The 23,949-nt window shown below is 52.3% G+C and overlaps 1 protein-coding gene across 1 annotated transcript in view; it reads right to left on the minus strand.

Moving 5' to 3' along the window:
• Window positions 1–23,720, minus strand: part of EPHB1 (EPH receptor B1) — a 428,052-nt gene extending 404,332 nt beyond the window's left edge. The window contains exon 1 of the mRNA XM_030873427.2: window positions 23,312–23,720. Coding sequence (XP_030729287.2) covers window positions 23,312–23,369 — 58 coding nt within the window. The 5' untranslated portion in view covers window positions 23,370–23,720. The remainder of the gene's footprint in view (window positions 1–23,311) is intronic.
• Window positions 23,721–23,949: the final 229 nt, after the last annotated feature.

A 23,949-nucleotide genomic window follows, 5' to 3' on the forward strand; every position in this document is an offset into this window, starting at 1 on the left:
CGCTTCTGAGAAGGACACAAATTTCTTCCAAGGTGATTGGAAAAAGATCTTTTAACAGCAAAAGTATGCTATTTAAGAGCAGAAGGGTCCCTGATGTAAATTAGACCTGTCACCTTTGCAAAATGAGACAAAATGGAAAAGGAACGTGCTTTGGCAAGGGATGGCTCACTAGAGCAAGGCGGGAGAGGGTGGCAGTACAGGATAATATCCTACGATTTTAAATAAGAATCATGGGCATTCCTGGAGTGTCAGGGCAAGGCCCTGACTTTAGGGGGCCAATTCTTTTGCAAGAGGAATGAGAAAGGAAAACACACATGCTGGTTAGCGCCCCACCCTCACCGGCCTGCACACACCATCAGCCTGCGACATCGCAGCTCACCTGCAACCAGGTGGGAGTGAAGGATGGCCAGCATCAGCGGTCAGAGATGCCAGTGGTCTGGGAAGCCTCGGCTAGAGGGTGTCTGTGGGGTCTGCCCATGTCTGGGGACAGCCCTGAAGCCGCCTGTGTGGTGATGCGGCCAGTGGGGATGAAGAGCTGTGGAGTCCAGAGGCTGGGTTCTAGGCCGGAGGGCAGTGGGAGGGAAAGGGGATGTCTCTGCCAGCTGAAGCAATCCTTTATACCGGGACCCAACTCCCCAGCAAAGCAGAAGACCTCCCAGCTCCTACACCAGTTCCCAGACAGCACAAGGCCCCTGGTGACACCCTCTAAGCCCCTACCTGCCCCATTTTAACACTGTCTTTACCTTTCCATTTAGCCAATGTTCTCCTGGAGTTGCTGCCTGGGAAGGGCCGCTCTGCTCTTCGCGTGTGGCCCCCAATTCTGACCTCCCAACCTCCTTGCCTCCAGCTGTCCCAAACACAGGGAGAAAAGGGCAAGAGGACGCTCCCAGAAGGGAGGTGTCTTCTGTGGGCAGTGGGCAAGACAAATGGCACCAGCCGCCCCAGGCCCCCAGCCCCACCATCCCTCCCCGCCTCCAGCCTCTTTCTCATAAAGAGAAGCATTGTTTCTTTCTACTTACGTTAGAACTTCTCACACCCAAGAACCCTCAGAGAAAGAGGCACAGAAACGGTCCCAGAGCCAGGCTGTGCGCCCATCACCTATGGTTTGGGACTGTCTGCTTTCTTCCAAATTTAGTCTTCTTGGGGTATGTAATCTAGCCTTCCAGTATTTTAGGTGTTTGGATTTCACATTTCATCTTGCCCTTTTGGACTTTCACCCTCTTTTCACCATAACTTGTGTCCCTGTCTTTTATCTTTACTCAAACCTTTTTCACTTCCACTAATTCTTTCAAGCAATTAGTTCCCTGGTTGTATGACTTTATTAGCATTTTTTAAATGTCCGTATCCTCTTAATTCTAATACTTTTTCTTCATTTTAAAAAGCAGTTGTCCCTCTTAAAGCTTATGTGACCTTTGCTCCTTTTTCCCAGCCAAGGCAGCAGCGTGGGGAGTGCCAGGAGCACGAAGGGAGAGAAGCTGGAGCACGCACTGCAGGTGGTCAGACAAACACAAATAAATAAAAAGCAACTACCAAGAACTTGCTGTTGAGGAAGCATTTGGTAAGTGGAATAACCTGGATCATTATTTACCTGTGATCGAGAGCCCAGCCCTCATGAACTGAAAAGTTACCCTAAGCATCTCTTCCTCCACTGCATGAAGGCAGCCAGTTTCTCGTCTAAGGGGCTGCTCTGTAAACGTGGAAAGACGGAGGGAGGGAAGGAAAGGAAGGGGGAAGGGGGGAAGGCAGGAAGGGAGGGAGGAATGTTCTGAGCCCTCCTGGCGGACAGGCCTCCCTGGGCCACAGGGAGGCATTTGCCCCGTTCCCAGACTCAGAGAGGCCGTGGTGCAGCAGCAGGGACATTGCCAGCCGCTCTCTAAACCTGCGCCCTCTTCCCAGACGGATGCTCACTCCATTTCCCAGCTCATGTCTAGCCGGGACCGTGAGAGGAGAGGAAGTGGGGTGTCATCTCCAGGGTGGGGTAGGTAGGAGTGCCGGCCTTCTCCATCAGCACGGGTCATCGCCACTGGCCTCCGTGGACTGTGATATGAGGAGGAAATAAACTTTTATCTCGTCGGGTAACAGATTTGAAGTCTGTTTTTAAGGCAATTAGCTGACACTGGCCAAACTGGAAATCGGCACCAAGGGTGTCCATCTGTCCTCTGAGCGAGGCTCAGGGGAGGAGGGTGGGGAAGGCAAGGCTGGGCTAGGGAAGGAGGCAAGAATGTCACAGGGAAGCCCCCAGCAGGGCAGAGAGGAGGGAAGCGGGGATGCAGGAGCTCGGGGCAGGGCAGCCACCTTGCCCACAAGGAGAAGTGTCTGAGCAGCCTGTGGGAAGCAGGGTGTGGGCTCGAGGTGGAGACCCAGCTTCTCCAAGTAAACCCCCCAGGCTACAGCCCCGAAGGAGGAGGGAAAGAAGATGGAAGGACGCATTCATTGAGTGCCCACTACACACTCAGCACTGCAACAGGCACCGGACTTGTGTTAGCTCACTTTCTCCCTACAGAAGCCCCTACGAGGGGGTATTATTCATTCCCACTTTACAGAGGAGATGACTGTCCAAGGCCACACGTCGAGAGTGGCCAAACGAAGACAGGCACCTGGTCTCGGAGACCACCCAACATGTACCACTGCACCTCCCGGGGGACGTGCATCCTGCCTGCTGGCCGCCTGTGCAGGGCACCAACACACAAATAGGAGGTCCCAGACCTCAAGGCACAGGAAAGGGAGAGGCACATACCAAATGGAAAACCCCAGTTTATCACGGCAATGGGAAAACAGAGGGGTGTTTCTGCCCGCCCACCTTCCATTTCTCTGTGTTCAGTTAGGAGCTCACCTCTGCCGCCTCTCCTGTTTGGTACCCCAGGTATATACCCATTTCTGTCCTATTCAAACAGCCCTCTCTGCTCATAAGCTGGCCCCTAAGCATCCCTTGGTTGTCTGAAGATTAAATCTGATCCCATCTACCACCCCTACTCCGTTTCCAGCCAGGCTACCTGTTCACCCTAAAACACAGTCCTGTGAGAGGAGAGGCCAGCTGTGCAGAAGGCTCCCAGGGGAGCATATTATTGTCCCCAGGAGTAGGGACACACCAGAGCCAGGTCAAATATCGGAAACCAAAGGCACCTTACCCCCCACCCGGCTGTCGCCTGTCAGACTCTTAGGGCGCCAGGGACTTCCGATCTCGTTACCCCAGAGCTGAACACCACTCTGGGCTGGGTGGTGGGGTCTTAGACTTGATCCCCTCTATGGGGATCCTCTATGGGGATGACCACTTAGCCACCGGAATCAACTGCACTCACCGTTACGGGAGAGGAGGCTTGACAGCTCCAGAGCAAGGGCCAGCTCTGGGACATCTCACACACCGCAGCTCTAATTCCTACTCAACAACCTCTTACTGGAGAGCCCAGAGGGGAGGGGATTGGACCCCATCACCTCCATTACATAGGTGACAGGTGACTTTCCAAGATCACGGCAGCCAGTCTTCTGACCCCAGCACTGCACCTCTGCCATGGAGGCACTCCTTCCGCTTAAGGCCAAGGAGGGGCCCCATGGGGACCCCTCCACCACGACAAGGAAACCAGTGCCACCCGCACCATGTGAACCCACCACACACATCCACCTCCAGCCCAGTGTTTCCTCCAGCCGAGCCTTGAGCCCCGCTGGCCATGGGCCTGGGGACACAGGTGCTAAGAGCATCAGGGCGTCCGGCCTTTAGGGCATGAAAGAGCTGTGTAAACTCCAGAGTCACGGGTCTGATGGATATTCCACATTGAGGACAGCAAGTGCAGGAGAGTTCCTGGGGCCGCAGAGGGGCGTGTGGGCAGATGGAGGCCCTCAAACTTTATTTTAAAACTCTATTTTCTGTTTACAAAAACAGGCAGCCAGCCCACAGGCTAGAGTTTGAAAAATTTTCTTTTAATATTCCATTCAAATATTTATCTTGGTTACTGAGTTTTGGGGTGCCCCCTTAAATTCTGCGTGCCTCAGTCCTCTGACCCTAGCCCCAGCCCTGTGCTTCCCTGTCCCCACAAACTTAAATCCTGGCCTAGTGAGAAGAATCTGGAGACACGGTGGGAAAGGGAGCAGTGGGCCACAGGCCCTCTCCTTACTCTGCTAGGGCTGTGGGGACTTCACCCTGACCTGCGCAGCTGGGGGTTAGTGACATGAGAGGCCCACGGTCTGGGATTCCTGGTCATGCTGTCCAGCTACCAAGCGTCACCCCAGCACACACGCCTGAGTATCAACTTTCCAGAGACTACTGGAGCAGACAAGACAGAACCACACACCAGCAACGTAAGGTCTAGACAAGGTCTTGGTAGGCAGGGTAAAGACTTGGGGATCAGCCTTCCTGGAGGAGATGGCCTGGAGGTCTGTGCTAAATGAAAAGAGACATTCAGAAGAACTGACAAGAATAATGGCTAAGCAGGTTATCCCATTTATCTTTTACTACAATCTGAAGAGGTAAGTAGTGCCATCCCCACTTATCAGATGAATAAACTGAGGCATAGAGAGGTTAAGGAGCCCAAGGTCAGAGATGGAGTTCCAATTCAGGCTTATCTGACTCCAACACTCTCCTAAAGTGCTTCAGAAAAAGAAAAAAAAAAATACAATTCTATCTGTTCAGGAAGCAATTCGGGAAAATCCGGGAGACAGGAGATACAGCACCAGGTACAGAGGATATGGTGGTGGGCTCCATCACTTACCTCTGGCTGTTACTGAATTTTGCTGTGCCTCAATTCCCAACCTTCCCTGAAAAATGCATACTGATAAATAAACAGGGTGAAATATGAACAATTCTTGAATCTGGGTGGTCAGTTATGGATGTTCGCGGCACTACGATTTTTCTTTACTTTTAGAAATATTCATAATAAATTGGGAAAAAGCAAAATATCCCCAGGTTAAAACTGATCTATGACCCCATCCAAAAAAAAGTCCCTGGCATGAAAATAGCCAGATAAAAATAGCTACATCAAACAGCTGCACCAACCCTCCCACGGTGTTGTGAGAATATAAATTGGTTCACCATTTTTGGAGGGTAACAACATCCATCAAATTTTTAAACAAGACGCATTTTTAAAAACTTTTTATTTTCAAAATAATAGCAATCACACAAGAAAGTTGCGTGAATAGAACAAAACAAACACCATATACCCTTACCCTGAGTCACCACTTTTTCACATTTTGCCACATTTGCTTTTTTATTCTCTCTTTCTACAAGTATATTTTAGCGTATAAGAGAATATACATATACATTTGTGTATTATGTATACATTTATTATAGGATATGCACACACTTGTTCGCTTCTTTTCCTCCCCAAGACCTCTGAGAACAGAGTACATATATTAAAAGAACAAGGAGATTCTCTTACTTGACCACAAGTTGTTAAATTTGGAAATTTTAACATTGTGATGATACTATCATCTAATGAGACCCTTTCCCTTAATTGGGGATGTTTATTGTCAATTGTCCAAATACTGTCCTTTAGAACAAATTTTTTTCCAGTACAAGATCTAGTAAAGGAGCATGTGTTACATTTACTTGTCATGTCTCTTTGGTCTTCATTAACCTGGAGCAATTCCTTTTTTAAAAAAAATGCTCAAAAAAGGTTTGTTAAATTGTTTAAAAAGGGTACGTCCCTGATGCAAAAGTTTTAGAGCCTGGGACTCCTGATCGAGGCAGATCTGAATCCGGTCATTGCGAGGCAGGGCCTGAGATTCTGCATTTTGGGCGAGCTCCCAGGCAAAGCCCAGGCCCTGGCTCACACACCACACCCTGAGTGTGAGACCAGAGAAAACAGCTGTGAGAGCTGGTCCAGACCATTGCAAAAAGCATCTTGCTTTCCTCTAGGTGAACCCATGTTGGCAGTGTCAGCTGCACCCTGGGACTCAGGATGCAACAGTGCTGCTGAGCCCTGCCCCACAGGAACACCTCCTGGGCTTTCTGGAGCCAGGAGATCCAAGACAGAGGGGCAGAGGTCACAGAAACAGGCTTCTCTGCAGGTTCTCCACCCCCGATGATTCTGGCCCAGGGCAGGGCAAGTTTCGCTGGAAGAGAATCCTATGCTCTGCCTCTTCTACCAGCAAGAACCCTCTATTTCGTGCAAGAGGTACCCCTCCTTCAGGAAGCCATCCTGGCTACCCTGGCTATTCCGTCTCTCCGTCCTCTGACCTCCTACAGCCCCGCCCACCTGGCTGAGCCACTGAGCACTCACTTGACTGTATTGCTATTCCACGTGCTTGCCTTTCCTTTCCCATTGCCATACTTCCGCTTCCGCTACTTCTCTCATGACACGTGCCCCGCCACTCTCCGTCTCCACATGTTCAAGGTACAGTTTACCCCTAAGCTTCCCCATAAAACAGGTCCTCTCAATGGTGTCTCCTGCTCTGAACCATCTTCAGGTCTCTCCATCCAGCTCCAGGTGTGTTGGTCTTGTCTTCACAGTTCGATCTGGGTTTCCTATGCTGCTGTTGTTTTGTTTGATACGAGTCCCTGGTTTTATGCCATGGTGGCCCCAGCGCCAGCTTCTCCCTGAGTGACCCTGTGCAGTGTGATAGGGATCCAGTCCATCCATCCAGGCACCCATCACTTACCAAGTACCTCCTCTGTGTCTGGGTTAGGGTCAGGGTGGATTCTGGCTAGGGTGCCTGCCCTGCCCTGCCCAGAGCCAGAAGCGATGCAGAGTCAGCTGCATCTTTGCTCGTGGGCACAAGAAGTGCTTTTGAGCTGTGACGCAGGGCCCAGCTGAGCCCATCAGTTCTTGATGACACACGGCAGGCCTCCACGTGCTTGTTATGTGTCACCTCCCCCATGATTACTATGATCGCTGATCATCATCATGAAAATAACAGCAAACGTGGTCGAAGCACCTACATCATCCCTGGCGTTGAGAAGCCTGTGGAATCCTGCATCTGTCACCTGAAGTTCAGAAATGAGCCAAAGTCATTCTCCACGGCTTCACTGCAGCACAGACTGGTGGGGCTGGGAAACCCCTCAGGAGTCGGAGCAGCAGAAAGGTGATAAGCCACCTGGGTGGCCTATCAAATGGGCCCAGCCTGAGACCAGGCATCCCGAGCAGTGCCAGACCAACCTTCAGAGGGCAGCCTGTGAAGAGGAATCGCCTTTCTCCTTAAGAAGGAAACCCCAAGCCAAAAGATACCTGTAATAAGACCACCTGGAGAAGCAGAATGTGTGGGGATCTCTGCCTGATTTCTGTTGCCACCACCATGGAGGCCCAGCTCCCCCCATAATGCTGGGCCGGGGCAGGGCACAGGCCCTCCCTTCATACCCAGGAGTATGGTGGAGACAGGCTTGGAACTTAGGGATAACACATGGGAAGTAAACACAGGGTGACACAACGCTGGATCACCTGAACTATGGCTTCCTGCGGAGGCTCACACATTCCCACAGCAAGAGCCCACTTTCCAAGGTTCTGGCTCCGATCTGGGGATGCACTTCTTACCTGATAACTGACAACCATCCTTGTTGAGGAGATCATGGCCCATCCCTACCCCACCTCCAGGAATGAGACCCAGCAGGTACCAACCTATGATCTTCTCAGCACAACACAGCAACCCCAACAGACAGGCAGGAGTGGGGGTGAGGTTTCCCTGTTACCTCCAAACAACCGTACAAGTGGAAATGGACCCAGAACAGACAATCCAATTAAAAAAAAAAAACTGGACAAAAGATCTGAACATCCATTTCATCAAAGACTATGTATGAATGGCTAAGAAGCACGTGATAAGCACAACACTGTCAATGCAAATGAAAACCATGGGATGCCCTTGTACACACCCCAGAATGGCTAAAACTAAAAAGACTGAAGATAACAATTGCTGGTGAGGATGTGGGGCCACAGGGACTCTCCCACACAGCTGACGGGAATGCAAAATGTTTGAAAAACAAATTGGCAGTCTCTTATAAAGACAACTTCACACTAACCGTATTATCCAGCAACGCCACTCTTAGGTATTTACCCAGTACCTAAGAAAAACCTATTTTTCGTTCTGTGTCTTCACGAAGAAACATAACTCAAATGTTCACAGTAGCTTTATTCATGAAAGCCCAAAACTAGAAACTAGAAGGAAATGGCCATCAACTGTTGAATGGATAAACCACGTGCGTATGTCTATGCAATGGAACACTCCTCAGCAATAAAAGGAAGGAGCCACAATTGTGGGACGACATGGATGAATCTGAAATGCATTGTGCTGAGTGAAAGAAGCCAAACAGAAAGACTACATGCTCTGTGATTCCATTTGTACGAACTTCTAGAAAAGGCAAAACCGTAGAGGCAGAAATCAGATCAGTGGTTGCCAAACGTCAAGGGGAGAGGGATAGAGGCAGGGGGTGGCAGCAAAGGGACATGGGAGTGATGAAAACGTTCTGTATCATGTTTGTATGGGGGCTACACACCCACATTCGTTGGTCAAGTCTCATGGAATTGTACAGTTAAACTTGGTGAACGTTACTGTATGGAAAGTATACCTCAAGAAAGCTTATTTATTTAAAAAATGGACCCAGACTCAAGAAACTATTTCCAAATCTGGGGAACTCAGGACTGACATTGACTAAGTATGGGCTGGCACAGACATGCTTGTTCAAATACTGAAATCCTTCCGCACTTACTGGTAAATCACCGCTGCCCAAGGCTTCTGGTTACCCCTGTGCCCCAGGCCTTCAATGGACACCACTCCCCGGACCACCCCAGGACCTGACAACTAAAGGTTAATACCAGCCTGCAGGGGACATCCTGGACTAGCTAAGGTGGACATCCTTTCAACCAGCCGGTGCCACTCTTAGCAAAACTTATATGGAAAAACAGAAGATGCCAAGCTGTGCTCCAACTCTGTGGAGGGCTAGCTAATTTGCTGCCAGACTTATTTGATTTAGATCATGCTTTCTGCACAGGGGTACAAGGTGATTCTTGGGGGAAGGTGGGGAGTGAAAAATCTTAGATATTACAATGGTTTGTGGCCCCAAAGGGCCTCAGTCCATAAAGAGATGTACAGTATATCCAGGTATTAACATTTCATAGGGTGTGGTAGGGGGTGGTCAGGAAAAATGTCTACAAAGGCTCCTGGGAGGTGGGGGGGTGGGGTGAGGGGCAATGAGAATAAGGTTGAGAGACACTGGTTTAGATGCAGAACAGAGAGAGCCGTGACACCGCAGAGCCAGCCCCCAGTGCACGTGTGCAACTCCCACCTGATCGTTTTCCCTGTGATATGGGTCCCCATCCTTACCACTGTGAGGTGGCGTCATGAGCCGGAGGATGTGTGAAGGAGGGAGTGACCACGTGAGCCCCTGTGATCCTTCTTTACAGGACGCCCCGTCATGGCAAAGCCAGTCACTCACTCTCCATCCTATGAAAGGCTTTAAACCAACTCAACTCAGCAAACTGTCACTAGAACCCCAGCGGTCAGCACCCATTGAAGCCCAGGCCATCAGGACGGCTACAATCAGGGCTCCACATGGAGTTCTACAGGGAGCCAAGTACAAATCCAAGGATTTCCACCCCTCTCCTCTGGACGCCTGTGCTTCCGGAGCTCCTGATGGTAGAACCGCATGCAGCACATTGGTGGTTTTCCGCCCGTGTGAAATAATGAAAACAACCTCCCAGTGAGAAGAAATTAAGCGCTGTCGCTGAGTCCCCTGCTTTGTTAAGCTCAGCCGAGTCCCAGCCTCCCTGCGCAAGGCTTGCTTCGTGCACTTATACGTTATGACAATACCATAATTGTTCTTTCAGTCCCTTCTGGATATTTAATAACAACGTGAAGTGGGAGTCGCGAAGGTCAGCCCTACTGTAGAACGAGCTTTGTTCTTATTGTCCTTTTCTGAATAGCGTCTTCCCTTTGCCAGCTGTTGCATGTCAGTGAGCCCTGGTGGTGGAGGCCTGGCGCTGCTACAAAAGTAGCACCACCTACCCTGGGCGGAATATTCTAATTTCCTAACCAGTCTCTGTGCCACTGTCTATCCTCACCATCTGCATAAATACACACACGAGCGCACACACTCACAGACACACGCACACACCGGGCTTCCCCTCACTCCTCCAGTGCTACCCACAGCTACAAGCCCAAGGATGGAAAGAATACCAACCACCAAGAGCAGAGAAACGAGGTGATGTACATATTTGGCATATTCATTTGGGCAATTACTCTCTCTGGTTAGGTGAGAAGAGAAATCTCCTAGGATCTCAGAAGAAGAGTAGCATACCTATGTTTAAAAAAAAAAAACAAAAACACCTTTCTTTAAGTTTATTCCTGAAATTCACAATAGTTGGCAGATGGAAGTCACTCTTAACAGGATGCAGCATGTGAGTGGAGCAAGCACTAGGAAACAGCAGAGCCCTGAGCTCCCATCCTACCTCGGCATGTCACGGTACCGGCCGCACCTTGCCATTTCACTTCTCTAAGCCTCAGCTGCCAGATCTATAAAATGGACCAAATCCACTGCCCATCTGAAGACAGGACTCACCTCCAATGCTGAGATCTGTGATTCTCTTCCTGAAGATGTATTATCAGAGGGCAGTTTGCAGGCACCTATAGGCTATTGGGAGCATTTCAAAAACAAGGGTTTTCTGAGAAGTCTGCATGCTCAGATAGGGTAAGGAGGAACCGCATTGTAATTCAGAACCTGTGTGATGTTGTCAGTGAGTGTGCCTTGTGTCTGGGCAGGGCTCGGTTTGGCAACTCAGGTACCATAAAAGAGGGCGATGTAGCCCCAGCAGTCTGTGTCAGAGAGCAGCTTTGTACCTAATCCTGAGGGTATGATAGTTGCTAAGGAACCATTGAGATGCAAATGAATTGGCAAATACTTAGCAGCAAGATATCAGACAAGGGTGGGGAGGGGATGCTTTAAACAAGTTAGTCAGGTGAGTGAAAGGAAAATAACTTTCTTCTGATTGGAAAAAGAAAACCACGGGTTTTCATGCAGAATGGCAGCATTGTGTTACTGTGTTAAAAAAAAAAAATTGTTCTTTTTCTGCTTGGCTGGGAGTAGAGGAAAGTTGGAGCCAAGGGCAGGGAACTTGAAAGGGCAAATGGAGTCTTCCTCTGATGAACTTTAGCGGATTTTAGATGCCTCTCTCTCAAAAGAGAAAGAGACATCTAAGGTGTGAAGAAAGAAGTCTGCAGAGGACATTGAAGACCTGCCATCTTTATACAAGTCTCAAAACCTAGACAAAAAGTACACAGAAAACTGACTAAATATTCTGCTGACACACAATGGAAATTCCTGGTGAGACTAAGCCATGATTGAGAATGGGGGACAATAAGAGGAAATAAGCCATCTCATTGTACCTATGAGTTTGCATTTCTTTCATTCTTGCTCTCCTCTGAGCATCCAATTTAAATGCAATGGTTAGGTTAAGATGTTGTGGTATCTGTGTTGGAGAGAGTTACAGTGAGAAGCATAGCCCCTCACTCATTGTTTTTTCATCTTGTCCCAAATAGGAATCCTCCCTTTTTCAGAGTCTAGTTGAGATACCCTAGTCTTAAAATCATTTTGCCTTCAGCCAAACACCCCTGCTGTCTTGCTGTTCATCACTTTGAGTTTGATCATGCTGCTCAGGAATATAGAAAATATCTTTCTCAAGAAAGAAGCTGTTTGCCCAGCCATCTCTAGGTCTCCCTTCCTAGATTTTCACTTTTCTATCACCTTCACTTTCCCCTGCTTTTCCCACATCTTCATCCAGGACCATCACAGCCGCAGCCTCCTACTGCTGCCCCCAGAGTCCATGTTCTTTCCTTTCCTGCACACTAGCCCTCTGTAATGTTCCAGTTATGCAGGAAGGTTGAATGGGTGTGGAAGACTGTTGCCCTGTCCAGCACCCACTCCTGCTTCTTCTGGTAACAGCATCCTGATATTTCTGTGGAGAGTCAGCCATCCCCCATCTCAGGCCTGGTGGTTCAGGTGGGTCTGGGCTAACTCTCACCCCCCCTCTCCCAGCTCTGGGGATGGGTAGTCATGCGTCCCAAACCTGGCCGATGAGTGCATTTCAACATGCTGGTGACAGAGCCTGGCTCATGGAGAGGCTTAGAACCCAAGGGAACCAAGGAGACAAAACTTCCAGGGCTTTTGCTGGAGCCACTGGGAGTGAGAATTCATCTCTCTGATGAAATTTCAAGAGGATGTGAGTTTGAGCTGTCACTGGCCACATGACCGATCTGGCAGGAGAACCTGCTGGGGGATGAAGTCAACATAAATGACTGGGCTGATTATTCTCCATTGTCCCTCCAGACCCATTTCTTTGCCCTCTTCTGAGCCTCAGGAAACTGACTTCCATGGACCAGGTTTCCACGTCCACTGCCTTCCTGTTGGGTTCACCCAACAGGAGGTACTGGCAGGTGATGAAATAGTGGAGGAGAAAGAGTTCAAAGAATATGATGCCCCTCTCCCCATCCCCATGCACGGTTTGGGCAGCAGCTGCATTCCTCTATCTACGTCTACAGCTCCCATCAGGGAGCCCTCTCCAAGTACAGCTCTTGCCAGGTCCTGGTGGCACCAGTCCCTCCCCTTCCCATTTCTGGCCTTGGGGAGCTATGGCTTCCCACTATTGCCAGATCCTGGGTGCATCCCACACTTTTTGGTTCCCTTAACCCTGTTCATACCTCTGGAAAGTGTCTCTTCACTAAACTCTCCTCTATTAACCCTTTGAGAATGCCACGGGTTTTCTGTCAGGACCTGGGTTGACACAGACACAAAGCTAAGGAATGAAGAAAGGGAGATTGAGTCCTAAGACAGCCTTGGTGCCCCAAATATAATCACAACCTAAGGCCCAAACTGTCCAGGAACAACAAGGGCCAGTAATCACTCCTTACCCTTTGCTTTTCTCCAGCTTGAGCTGTACATCTGTCCCTACAACCAAAGATATGGCTAATAAAATAGGTAAAGCCCTTCATGGAGAGCTCCTGAAGTCCACCTTCATAAGACAGAGAATAGGAATGACTATCAGTCTTGGTTTCTCATCCCTACCCACTCCTATCTCTGTCTGACAAATTTCTACCCACCCTCCAAGGAGCTTTCCCCATGTCTCTATCTGTGTTTCTCTCTCTTGCACACACACTCTTGCTTCAAATCCTTCCCACTGGAAGTATGACCCTCTCCTTTGGTTTCTCCTAGCAGCTGATGTGTAACTGTTATACCCCACAGCTAGCATATGCCATCATACATCCTGTTACAGCTTGTAGTTTGCATGGCTCTGTCTCCCCCACCAGTCTGTTAATTGGTGAGCTCCTGGAAGGAAAGCCTGTGTCTTCCTGACCTTCATGTTTTCAGCTTCAAGTACAAAGTTTCTCATGTAGATGCTCAATAAATGTGCTCTGTATGAGTATTCATGAACCTGATGGCTCCCAGGCCAAGCTGTCAGTTCTGCCCCTCTGTTCCCACTCCCCATTTGCCTTTTGTAGAATTTGGGCTCTTACCTCTGGGAGTGACTCAGCCCTCCTTGGATACCCCGGAATGGGGCTGTATCATCCCTCAAGGCAGCCTATCCCAGCTTGGTTCAGTTTGTCTGGAAAGAATTTAATAATCATGCCAAAATCCATCTCCCATGCTGAGTAAAGCTAAGCCTGCTTGGCAAAATGACCCTTCATGTATTCACAGAGAGAGGTGTTCCCTTCCCCACACTCTCCCCTCATTTTCAGGTGCCCAAGCCTGCACCCATCACCCTCAATCACATCACCCTGTTTACTCCGTTTATAGTACTTTCCTAAAATTATGTTCTACATTATTTGTCTGCTTAATAACTGTCTGTCCTACCACTAAGATGCTCACAAAGGCTGAGCTCCCTTTCCACCACTCCCTGTTTTGCACATACTGCCTGGCACACAGTAGGAGGTTGACAAATATTTGTTAGATGTTGAATGAATGAGATACCATTTCTCTTCCCTCTCCCCGGCCTCTCCTTAAGTCCTCTCTAATCTTCTCTAAACCATTTTACTTCTACTACTTCTCCTAGGATATTTTGGTTATCAATTGCTACATAACAGACCAATCCAAAACCTAGTGGTTTTCAACTATGACAAGATTTATTTTGTTCACAAATCTATAATTTGGACAGGGCTCAGGGAGGAAATCCTGTCTCTTCCCACTTAGAGTCAGCAGACATGGCTGGAAAGATGGAGGCTGCAGCCATCTGAAGACTCACTCACTCAGATGTCTGGCATTTGGTGCTGGCAGTGGGCTGGGATTGAAGCTAGGGCTGTGGCTAGAACATCTCCACGTGGTCTCTCCAAGCTGCTCGGGCTTCCTCACAATATGGTGGCAGGGTCACAAGGTCTCACATCCCTTGTGAGAGAGAGCCAGGCAGAAGCTGTAGTATCTTCTCTGATCTCACCTCCAAAGTTAGGCAAGATCACTTCTGCCATGTTCTATTCATCAGAGTGAGCAGAAGGCCAGCCCATATTTAAATGGAGAAGAGCTAGGTTTCATATTTTGATGAAAAGAATATCAAAAAATTTGCAGACATGTTTTAAACTACCACAGAAGAAATGATTTCAGGTTTTTGTGTGTTCTACTGACCTTTTCTTTCTTTGTATTCATTAATACAACATACACATTGCCGCTACCTATATGTCACATGCTGGGGATACCATGACAATTAAGACAGAGTCCCATCCTTCAAGGGCTCACAGAGCTGTGGAGTCTCCAGTGAAATAAACACGCAATTACAGACCAGTGTGGACTGTGCTCCCACAGAGGGAGGCAGAAGCAGCTGTGGTGGGGACCAGCAGGCCACTTGGTCCAGCCTGGGGCTAGGAGGAAGGCTTCCAAGAGGAGGCAACCACTATAGCAAATTCTAAAGACGAAGTTAGAGCTAGCCAAGGAAAGATCGGTGACAAATGCAACACAGGCAGAGCAAGCAGGTGCAGACCCGGAGGCACGTGGCAACAGAACACTCTTTTGGGCCCCTGCACAGATGGGGAAAAAGAAAAGGGGATGCCCGGGGGGTGTGTACCTGTGCAGCGTGTGTGCATCTGTGCCCGTGCGGAGCAGGGGAAGATGGAGCAGCAGAAGGTGCTGCTGGCAGGACCAGAGTCAGGGAAAGGGGGACCCAGATTGTGAAGGGTCTCGCATCAGTCCTGAAGGTGCTGGAAGAGATTCACACACGCCCCAGCCAGGGTAAACCTAAGTAGCACAGTGTGGTCTGACACCTAAAGTATGGTCTGACCAGTGCCCAACACAGGCCCCTGGGCACCCACCTACAGCTCCGTGGATGGTCTGATACTAAGACCCTCTTCCTTGCCCTGAAGCGTACAACCTGCACTCCACCCCATCCCCAACGCATCCAGACCTCTTTGATGCATTGCCGAAGGGCCTGAGAGCATCCCTCTTTGGGCTCCCTTCCCAGCCCTCCTGAGCGAGGGTCCTCCCTTCTTTTGCCCCTTCCAAGCTTACCACACAGCTCAAGCCTCAGCATCAATGAGAAAGCCAAGGGCAAAGGTCCCACCTTGACGTACTGAAAAAATAGCAAGAGGAAAACAACAGAACAATGAACTGCAGGCCCCATCTGCTTCTCACAGATAAGGCGTTTTCTCTGCCGCCCCTGTCGATGAAGCTGCCTGCCCTTATTGCGGGCCCTTCTGCTCAGCACCGTCCACAGGCACGGCCCCAGGGGGACCGGGCACTGTCCAATGACACTAGGATGCTGGGGGGGTTCTCTCCCCCCTCTTCCTACGGGCCCTTCCACACTCAAACCTGATGCTAAATCCCCGGGTCCTCCCCTGATGTTGTGGGTCTGCACCTGTCCCAACGGACAGGAGCTGCCAGAGCTCTGGGAGTAACATGGCCCCGGGCAGGGCAGGGTGCACACGGCAGAAGTCAGGGCGGTCCCCAAAGGAGAACACAGGCAACTGGCCCTCCCTCTGGAAGGCGGGCCTGTGGTGGGAGCTCTAGGAGGCCCACAGCAACCTGCTCCCCACACGCCCCCACCATCACGAGCCCGGCCCCGATGCTGAGCCACCACCGTCTAAGCAACACATCAAAGACAAGAGCCAGACGGACACGTGGCAGAAAGAAAACCACTAATGACCACAGTGGGGGTCTGACTGGTGGGACAACATGGGAAAGGCCACGTGCAAACAGGAAAATGCAAACGGAGAAGGAAAAAGCTCTTCCTCCAGCTGGGGGCACAGGTGGGGCAGTTCCAGAGAGCAGGAGCCTGGCCACAGGGACTTGGGCACAGAGGCCAGGATATTGTCTGGTACCTTTGACAGCACCTGGCAGAACAGTGAATAAACAGCTGGTGCTTAATAAGTGCTCCCTGATTTCATTCATGAGTAAGCAATGTTCAATAGAAAAGGCACTGAACTGGGAGGCAGAGGCTGAGGAGCTGTCCAACTTCAATTTGTCAAGACTTGGCTTTGAATCTTAGCTCTTGTGCCAGTAGTGCCTCAGCTTCCTCACCTGTAAAATGGGAGAACACATGCTTGGATATTAAGGGCATGGGATCAGCACATGGTAAATGGGCAAGAGAAGCTTAGTCTAGTCCTGGCTCTAGTGCTGCTAGGCTGTAAGATCTCTGCAAAGTCTCTTCCCTTCCCTACAACTTGTCTCCAATCCTTCTCCTGACGTGTCGGGGCCCCGGGAACAAGCCTGACTCCCTGTTGGCCCCCACGAGCTGAAGCGGCCCCAGGATCAGTCCCAGGGACTTCAGAAGCTAGTGCTAGGCTGCAGCCTGGGGCCCCTGTTCCCTCACTTGCCCCTCCCCTCCTGGCCACCTGCCTCTGCCCATTTCTCTGTTCATTATCACCTCCACTGGGGGGATGGAGAAGCAGAACAAGGAGGTTAAATTCAAATCAGTCATTTTGTCACTTGCTGCCAGGAAACAGGGAGGGACGAGAGGAGAGACTCCAGGCCTCAGGTGCAACGTGTGGGCAGAAATGAGTCCTGGTAATTCTCAGGAAATTTCCTATATGTTTCCACGTTGGCCCAGATCTGCTCCAGAGAGTTCTGGGAGCCTTCCATGAGGGGACAGAGTAGCCTCCTTCAGAAGCTGCTAATGGTTTGTCTGCAGGCGCTGGGGTTTCCCTGCCCTGGAGGAACACCTCTGCTGGGGGCAGAGTGGGAGACGGCCTTTTTCATCACTTTTTCAGCCTCTCTAGCAGATGAGCATCCTGAAGACCCCATTAAGGGGGTCGTTATGATGTCGTGAAGGGTCCCAGATTTTCGGCTCCCATGCTGCCTGGGGAATGAGGGAGCAGGTGGGTAAGATATTCTTCCTAGGCTGTGGAAGTGAAACCTTCTCTTTCACAAAGTTAGTGGCAAACGTAAAAGCCAATTGCACCGAGAGACACCTCGCGGATGATTCTGCGTGAGACCAGGGAAGACTGTGGCCCCAGTGCTGGACCAGGTCGGCAACAAGAGGTCCCGGGAGCAAGGTCTCCTCGTGGAGCGCACCAGGCTAAGACCCTTCTTAACGTCGGCCCAGCTCACCCTCACTCACCTCTGAGGTGCTGCTGCAGAACCCCTGCCAGCCTAAGAGGATCCACACCTCACCCACAACTAGTCAGAGGGTCACCATGCCCCAGACTGCATTTTACCCACAGCTGTCACCCCCAAACCTCCTACTTCTACCACTGCTTCTACCCTGGGGTTTGCGCCCAGCCCAAGCCCCTGCTACCCTCTCCATCATAACGGCCCCTCCGTTAGCCTTTCAACAATGAGGAACCTGGGGCACAGGGAGGGAGAGAGCAAACTGTACATCCAGTTGCTTCCTGTGTCTTAGGTCAGGTGGAAAGCAGTGTTCCATTAGCAAAGAAGAATGAAGCCCACCACCCTCCAGGCCTCCCTGCACAGTGTGTTCCCATCTCTCTAACCCCCAGAGGAGTGATCAACAAAAGCCAGTGAGGTGACTCAGACGTCAGGCTTGAGGGCCTTTGATGGAGCAGGTGGCCCTGACCTGGCCACTCAATGCCTCCCTTCTGAGCACAAACACACACCTGGGGACCCTGACTATTGTTGCCATTGAAATGCAATCCACAGAAGGGGCTGAGAAATTTCTCATGCAAAATTGTGCTTTTAAATATGGAATCTCTCCCAGGGCGTTACTTTATTATTATAGTAATTTCCTCAGAAGGGCAGGCATCCAATGTTGTTTCTCCACCACCTTTGGTGACATGGAAATCTGATGGAAATATTCAGGTTGCTTAAGTGGTTAATGCCGAAGAGGGAGACATAAAGGCAGCTCTTCCAAGGAATGTGGACTCCTAGAATCCAGGTACAGGGATGTGCTCTAGACTATTGGGGGGGGGGGTGGAACAGGTAAGGATCCAGTGTGCTCCCTCCACTGCCCCCAGGATGCACAGGGTGCCCAGGCCCACCTCCTTTAGGGACGTTTGTCTGCAATCATTTCTTCCTTGGGAGAGCAGCCAGGGCAAGAAGAGGAACAAAGATGCTCCCAGTCTTTCTACTAGATTCCTTATCAGAAGCCTCACCACGGTACAGGTCCCTAGCCCTGCGTCTGCCTGTGCACAGGATGGGACTAGAGTGGGAGGTGGGAAAGAAGGGGTAGGAAACTGCTGCTTCAGCTGAAGTGCTGGGATTACCCGAAACTTTCACTCATCTCTTCTCCCATGACCAAGAAAACATGGATTCCCCAGTAATCAATGGAGTACCCATCGGCCAGTGGCTGAATCAGCATTAGAATTCTTCCCGCCCATGGATTCAGGTGGATCTGAACCTTTCTTCATGCAAAGCCTACAAAAGTGCTGCAGTGAGGTGGAGTGGTTAAGAACACAAACCCCAGAACCTGACTGCCTAGGTTCCAGTGCAAGCCCCTCACTAGCTATGTGGCCTTATCAAATTACTGAACCACCCTGTACCTCAGTCTTCTCATCTGAAAAATGGGAGAGGCGGGTTAATAATAATACCTACCTGATAGGGTTGTCTAAAGATTAAATGAATTAATTTACGTAAAGCACCTAGCGTTAAGCGTTAGCTATTATCAGCAGTTCCCAAATATACCGGTGCCAGACTGCCTGCATCTGAATCACTGGGGTCCTTTATTAAAAATGAAGATCCCAGGCCATTCAGTAAGTGCAAAGTGGAGCAAGACCTGCCCAGGATTTGTGACCGCAGCCTATTTTAGAACCATTCCCCTGGGCAGAATTTCAGGAAGCACCTACAACAGGATTTTCTGGGAGGCAGACTTTCAGGATCTATCCAGACCTGCTGAACTTTTGTGGGAAGAGTCCAGGAGTCTATAGCAAATTGCCCAGGTGCCATGAGGCTGCCTAAAGCCTAAAAATCCCTGCCTGAGATGACTGACTTCCAAAACTGCCTCCACCCTTTGCCCATGCTGGAAACCCTGCACTCCTGAACCTTAGGGTTTCCAAGAACTCTTGAGGATTAGCTAAGATGATTGTTTTAGTTTAATAATATGAATGCATCTTTGACTTTAATAGCAACTTTATTTTTAAACCAGTACAGGGATATCCTCATAACGTACGTTACCTGTCCAACTTCTAAGGCTGGGATGGGTGGGCATCACCAGCTACTGGCAGCTCTGCTTTACCAACCCAGAAGGTTCAGGCCTGCGTCCTACCTCTGTAGCTGTCTATACTGCCAAGACTTTTCTCAAGCAATGGCCTAGGGCTGCGTTACCTTTCCTCGCCAGCATTCCACTCACTGGCTTCGGGGTCCCTCCACAAACACTGAGTAATGGTAACTGTTTCATAACACACAGAAAATATAATCAACTAATGGATAGAATTCTCTCAAATTTACTTTTCTCTCCCAGACATTTTTTTCAATCTTTGGCGCCTGCTACCGCTTGCCGGCTCATGCACGCTCATGGGTACCCAAAACAGAGGCACATGTAGCAAATGAATATTAACAGAAAATGCAGAAACTGCCAATTACCCCCTGGCCTGGTGGCCTGTTGTAGGCACACAGGCTGAGGTTGGGGTTTTTCGCCACAATCTGTGAACGGTGAGATTCAGTGCCCTTGCATGTCCAGGTGGGGTACCCCACGAAGGGGTGCAGTAACTCAGGGGTGTATGTATTCATACATCAGCCATTCCTTCGAGAACTCACTATTTGTTAAGCCCTACCACCAAATCAAACGTGTGCACGTACAAGGGTGGCAAGCCCAGTATTTCACTCTGGGCCACATCAAAGAGCAGTTCTCCCGGGAGTGCTCTGGTCAGCGAGCGTGGAACACGGAGGCCACCTGCATGTCTAGGGTCATTCGTGGACGCCCATGAGTGCTCGGGCTGGAAGGATGCTATGAGCTGCCAGTGATTCCAGGGCACTGCCTCCCAGAAGGACCAATACTCTTAGCTCAGGAATACTCCACTCTGAGGGAGAACTGTCTGCGGCCAGCCCAACACCTGAGAAGCACCTCAAGAGAAGCCCAGGTCTCCAGACCCCAACACAAAGGGTATGGGCCAAAGGGCAGCTCAGAGAATGCAGCCCGCAGACACCAGCAGCCTGTTCTCAACAAGCTCTCAGGCCCAGTGTGAAAAGACATGGACTTGAAGAGGCAGTTGTTTTTCTGGAGACAGAGAAAAGAGCCCTGGTTCTGTGTATAGAAGTCCAGAGTATGTCAGCATCCCTGCCTCCCAGCCTGCCTGCTCCCCTCTGAAAATAGCCTTTAAAAGCCCATGCCTCTGCCCTGCATGCCATCTCTCTCCCCACACAGCAGAGCGGGCTGTAAGCGGGGAGGGAAGGGGCCGTCTCCTTCAGTGTGGGCCTCTCACTCCCCAGGTCAGCCAGCCCCTTCCCTCCTTCCACCCAGGCAGAGGGTCTCCTAGGGCCCCTCCTGCTTCTGGCTAAGTGTCCCCACCACCTGGCCCGCGGCTGCCGTTATCCCTCTGTCCCTGCCCTGGCCTGGGCTGAGGACCTGACTGCTCTTAGAGCTGCTTGCCCTGGGTGACAAGGGCCCACTGAAATTCCAACAGAGACCCACGAGAGAAAGAAGACAGACAGACACAAAAGTGGCCAAACCAGCAAGGGAAGGCGCCACCTGGCCACGGCAGTGTAAGAGGGATCTGCTCTCTGTGTAGGCAGCTCATTGATCCACTTTTCTGATAATTATTCCTCACTCATCGCAAACCGAATGACGCTGGCCCCAGCCCAGCCAGGCAGGCGGGAAGGCAGCTCCGCGTGTGAGGAGGAGAAAATGAGCCTGCCTGTGTTCATCGGGGAGAGGAAGGAGTGAATGGTGTGTACTATCACTGTGCACTGAGCAGGGACGCCAGGGCTGCTTTAATATTCTGCTGAACGTGGCATTTCTTTTAACCCTTACTGGAGAGACAGACGTTCAGCCCAGAAAGCCGGGCTCTTCTGGCCAGGCTAACGGGAAAGTTTCCGAGCTGCGAGGAGGGAAGGGCTCCGGACGACCTGGGTGACAGGACCGGTACGCGCGGCTGGGCGCCCGCACCACGGCACCCTCCCTGGGGCCTCTCCAGCCCAGAAGACAGGGAGGGCTAGCCAAGAGGGGATCTAGGGTAGAAACCGCGCGCCGCCAGACGCCCAGTGAGTTCCCACACATTTGCTCTCCAATTTCGCTCGAATGCATATGCCCTCCTTCAACGATGGAGACCCAACGCCGAGACCAGGCTCCCCAAGTAGGCACCTATTTGCTCTCCGAGACCGAGCCGCTGACTCTCCAAGGGGCGCGAAGATCGGCGGGCAGGACGCTCCGCCCCAGCGTTAGAAAGTCCCGTGTGGCCTCGCCCATTGCAAATGCCCGCTCTCCCAGGTCGTCCCGACTGGTTTGGAGGTGTGCCTCGCCTGGCTTGTCCTAATTCAACCGCTCCCGCGCTTGTCTCTCAATAAGCCAAATCCAAGCATCCCTTCTGCGGGGTGTTGATCGCGCTCCCCAACGTTCCAGTCCCTGTACGCTCCCAAAATCAACCCCCTCGGCACAAAGACCCAGCAGCCAGAGAGGGCAGCGGCAGGCGGAGGGCAGACAAAAAGCCACCTTCAGAAAAGCAAAAGCGAGCTTTCTAGGCATTAATCGCCGCACCCCCGCGCCGCCACCAGAACGAACGCGGGATATGGTGGTCTTCGCTACCAGGCCGGGTAATCTCAGCCCCGCCTCGGGGCCACAAGGCCCCAGCTTCGCTTCGAGAAGGGCAGCACTTTCCGGAGGGGTCGGGGCGCTGAATCACGGGGTTTGGGGCCGGGCGGAGGGTTCCACTGGGCAACCAGTAGCAGTTGGACGAGGACCTGGGCGGCCCAGCGGAGCGAGCTCCCAGCTCGGAAGGCGGCGCAGGTGCCGGGGGCTGCGTGCGGAGTCCCTCGGTGGAGTTTCACCCACGCCGGACACCAGGGCTGCGGGGCTGAGGCGCGTATCTCCCCCCAGAATTGCTTCCATCCCGACACTAAACTCCGCTCTAGGCCGGCTGCGTTTCGGGAGGGGGCTGCGGCCGCCGCTGTGCTTCGGGGAAGGGGGCGGGGGAAGGGGGCGGGAGGCGGGAGAGGGGCAGGGATTTCCCACAGGGATTCGCGGGCGCCGCCGAGCGCGGGTCTCCCTGCTGCGCCAGGCGCTGTGCCCGCGGAGCGCGCTTTCCGGGCCACGGCGGCAGAGGCACAGCCGAGGCTGAAGTAGCAGGGAGAGCGTCGCTGCGCGTCGGCTACCTTCCCAGGCCGGAGGGATACTGGGCGAGTTTCGTCAGAACTGATCACGCACCCCACCCCACCCCCGTTTTCAGGAGCAAGAGGCGACAAACGTGTCCACCCCGCCCCGACCGACCCGGGAAAGATGCAGCCCGCAGGCTCCGGTACCACCAGCTGTCCCCCGAGGGTCGGGCCAATGAACTCAGCTCCTCTCATTCGGCAGCCACTTGCGAGGTACCGGGGCAGAGCTTCTCCGGTCCCGGCGCGCAGCGCTAGCCCGCCGGGCCGAGTCCTGGAGCCCGCGGATCCCGAGCGAAGGAAAAGGAGAGGTGGCGCGCGGCTGCCTAAGAGCATCCTTGCCCGGGATAGGAAGCGAGCAGACTGACGCCCGTACTCCAGGGGCCGGACCGCCCGAGACGCCCCTTCCTCCCCAACGCCGGTCTCCCCGGAGCTAAGGAGCCTGCACCGCAATGCAGCGGGCTCCGTGCTCTCTGAGCCGAGCTGCGGTAGACCGGGGCTGCTAAGGAGCGCCCGGGCGCGGGAGCCAGAGGGCTCCGCGAACCAGCTGCGGGCGCCGAAAGCCAGCCGGGGGCGCGCGGGTGGGTGCCGCCCCAGCCCCGCGCTCGGCCGCGGCCGATGCTCCCCAACAACCTGGCTCTCGGGTCGCGGGATGCAGGCGACGCGTAGCAGCCACGGAAGCCCCGGGGATACAGCCGCCAACTTGCTCCGCGGTGGGTACGTTACCTTCCATCGCGGCCACTGCGGATGCCAGGAGGAGCAGCAGCAGGCAGTCCAGGGCCATCGCCGGCCGGCGGTCCCCAGGCCGAGCCCGAGCCGAGGCGGCCGCGGGGGGAGGGCACCGCGTCTCGGGGTGCCGCTGCGCTCCCCGCCGGTGGCTTCTCCGTATCCTTTCGCGCTCTGGCTGGGACCGGACTCCCCGGAGCGCGGCGTGGGCGTGGGCGGGATTGTGCGCGCGTGGGGCGGTGCGGGCGCGCGTGGGTGTGGGTGTGCATGTGTGTGTGTGTGTTTATGGGAGAGGTGGGTGTGTGCGTGCGTGTGTGAGAGAGCGGGCGAGGGAGTGCGAGCCGGGGAGAGCGCGCGAGTGCGTGTTCGTCCTGGTGTCACATTGCGAGCTACAGCCGAGCCTACTGGAGGACTGAGCCGGCCAGACTGACGGGGGAGGGTGCGGGATCCCCCACCATCAGCTCTCTCCCCACCCCTAACACCTCCTGTCCAATCAAGGAATCAAACCTGCAAAATTCCCCCGTCCAATCAGGCGCGAGCACCTCCTTACACTGGCATTGTTAGTTTAAGAAAAACTTTTGCTTGCAAGGCTGTGCGGGAGGGCTGGGAAGGCGCTAGGAGGGGTCCGGGCTCCCCCT

This window comes from Globicephala melas, chromosome 4 (assembly GCF_963455315.2).
Source record: "Globicephala melas chromosome 4, mGloMel1.2, whole genome shotgun sequence".
NCBI lineage: Eukaryota > Metazoa > Chordata > Mammalia > Artiodactyla > Delphinidae > Globicephala > Globicephala melas.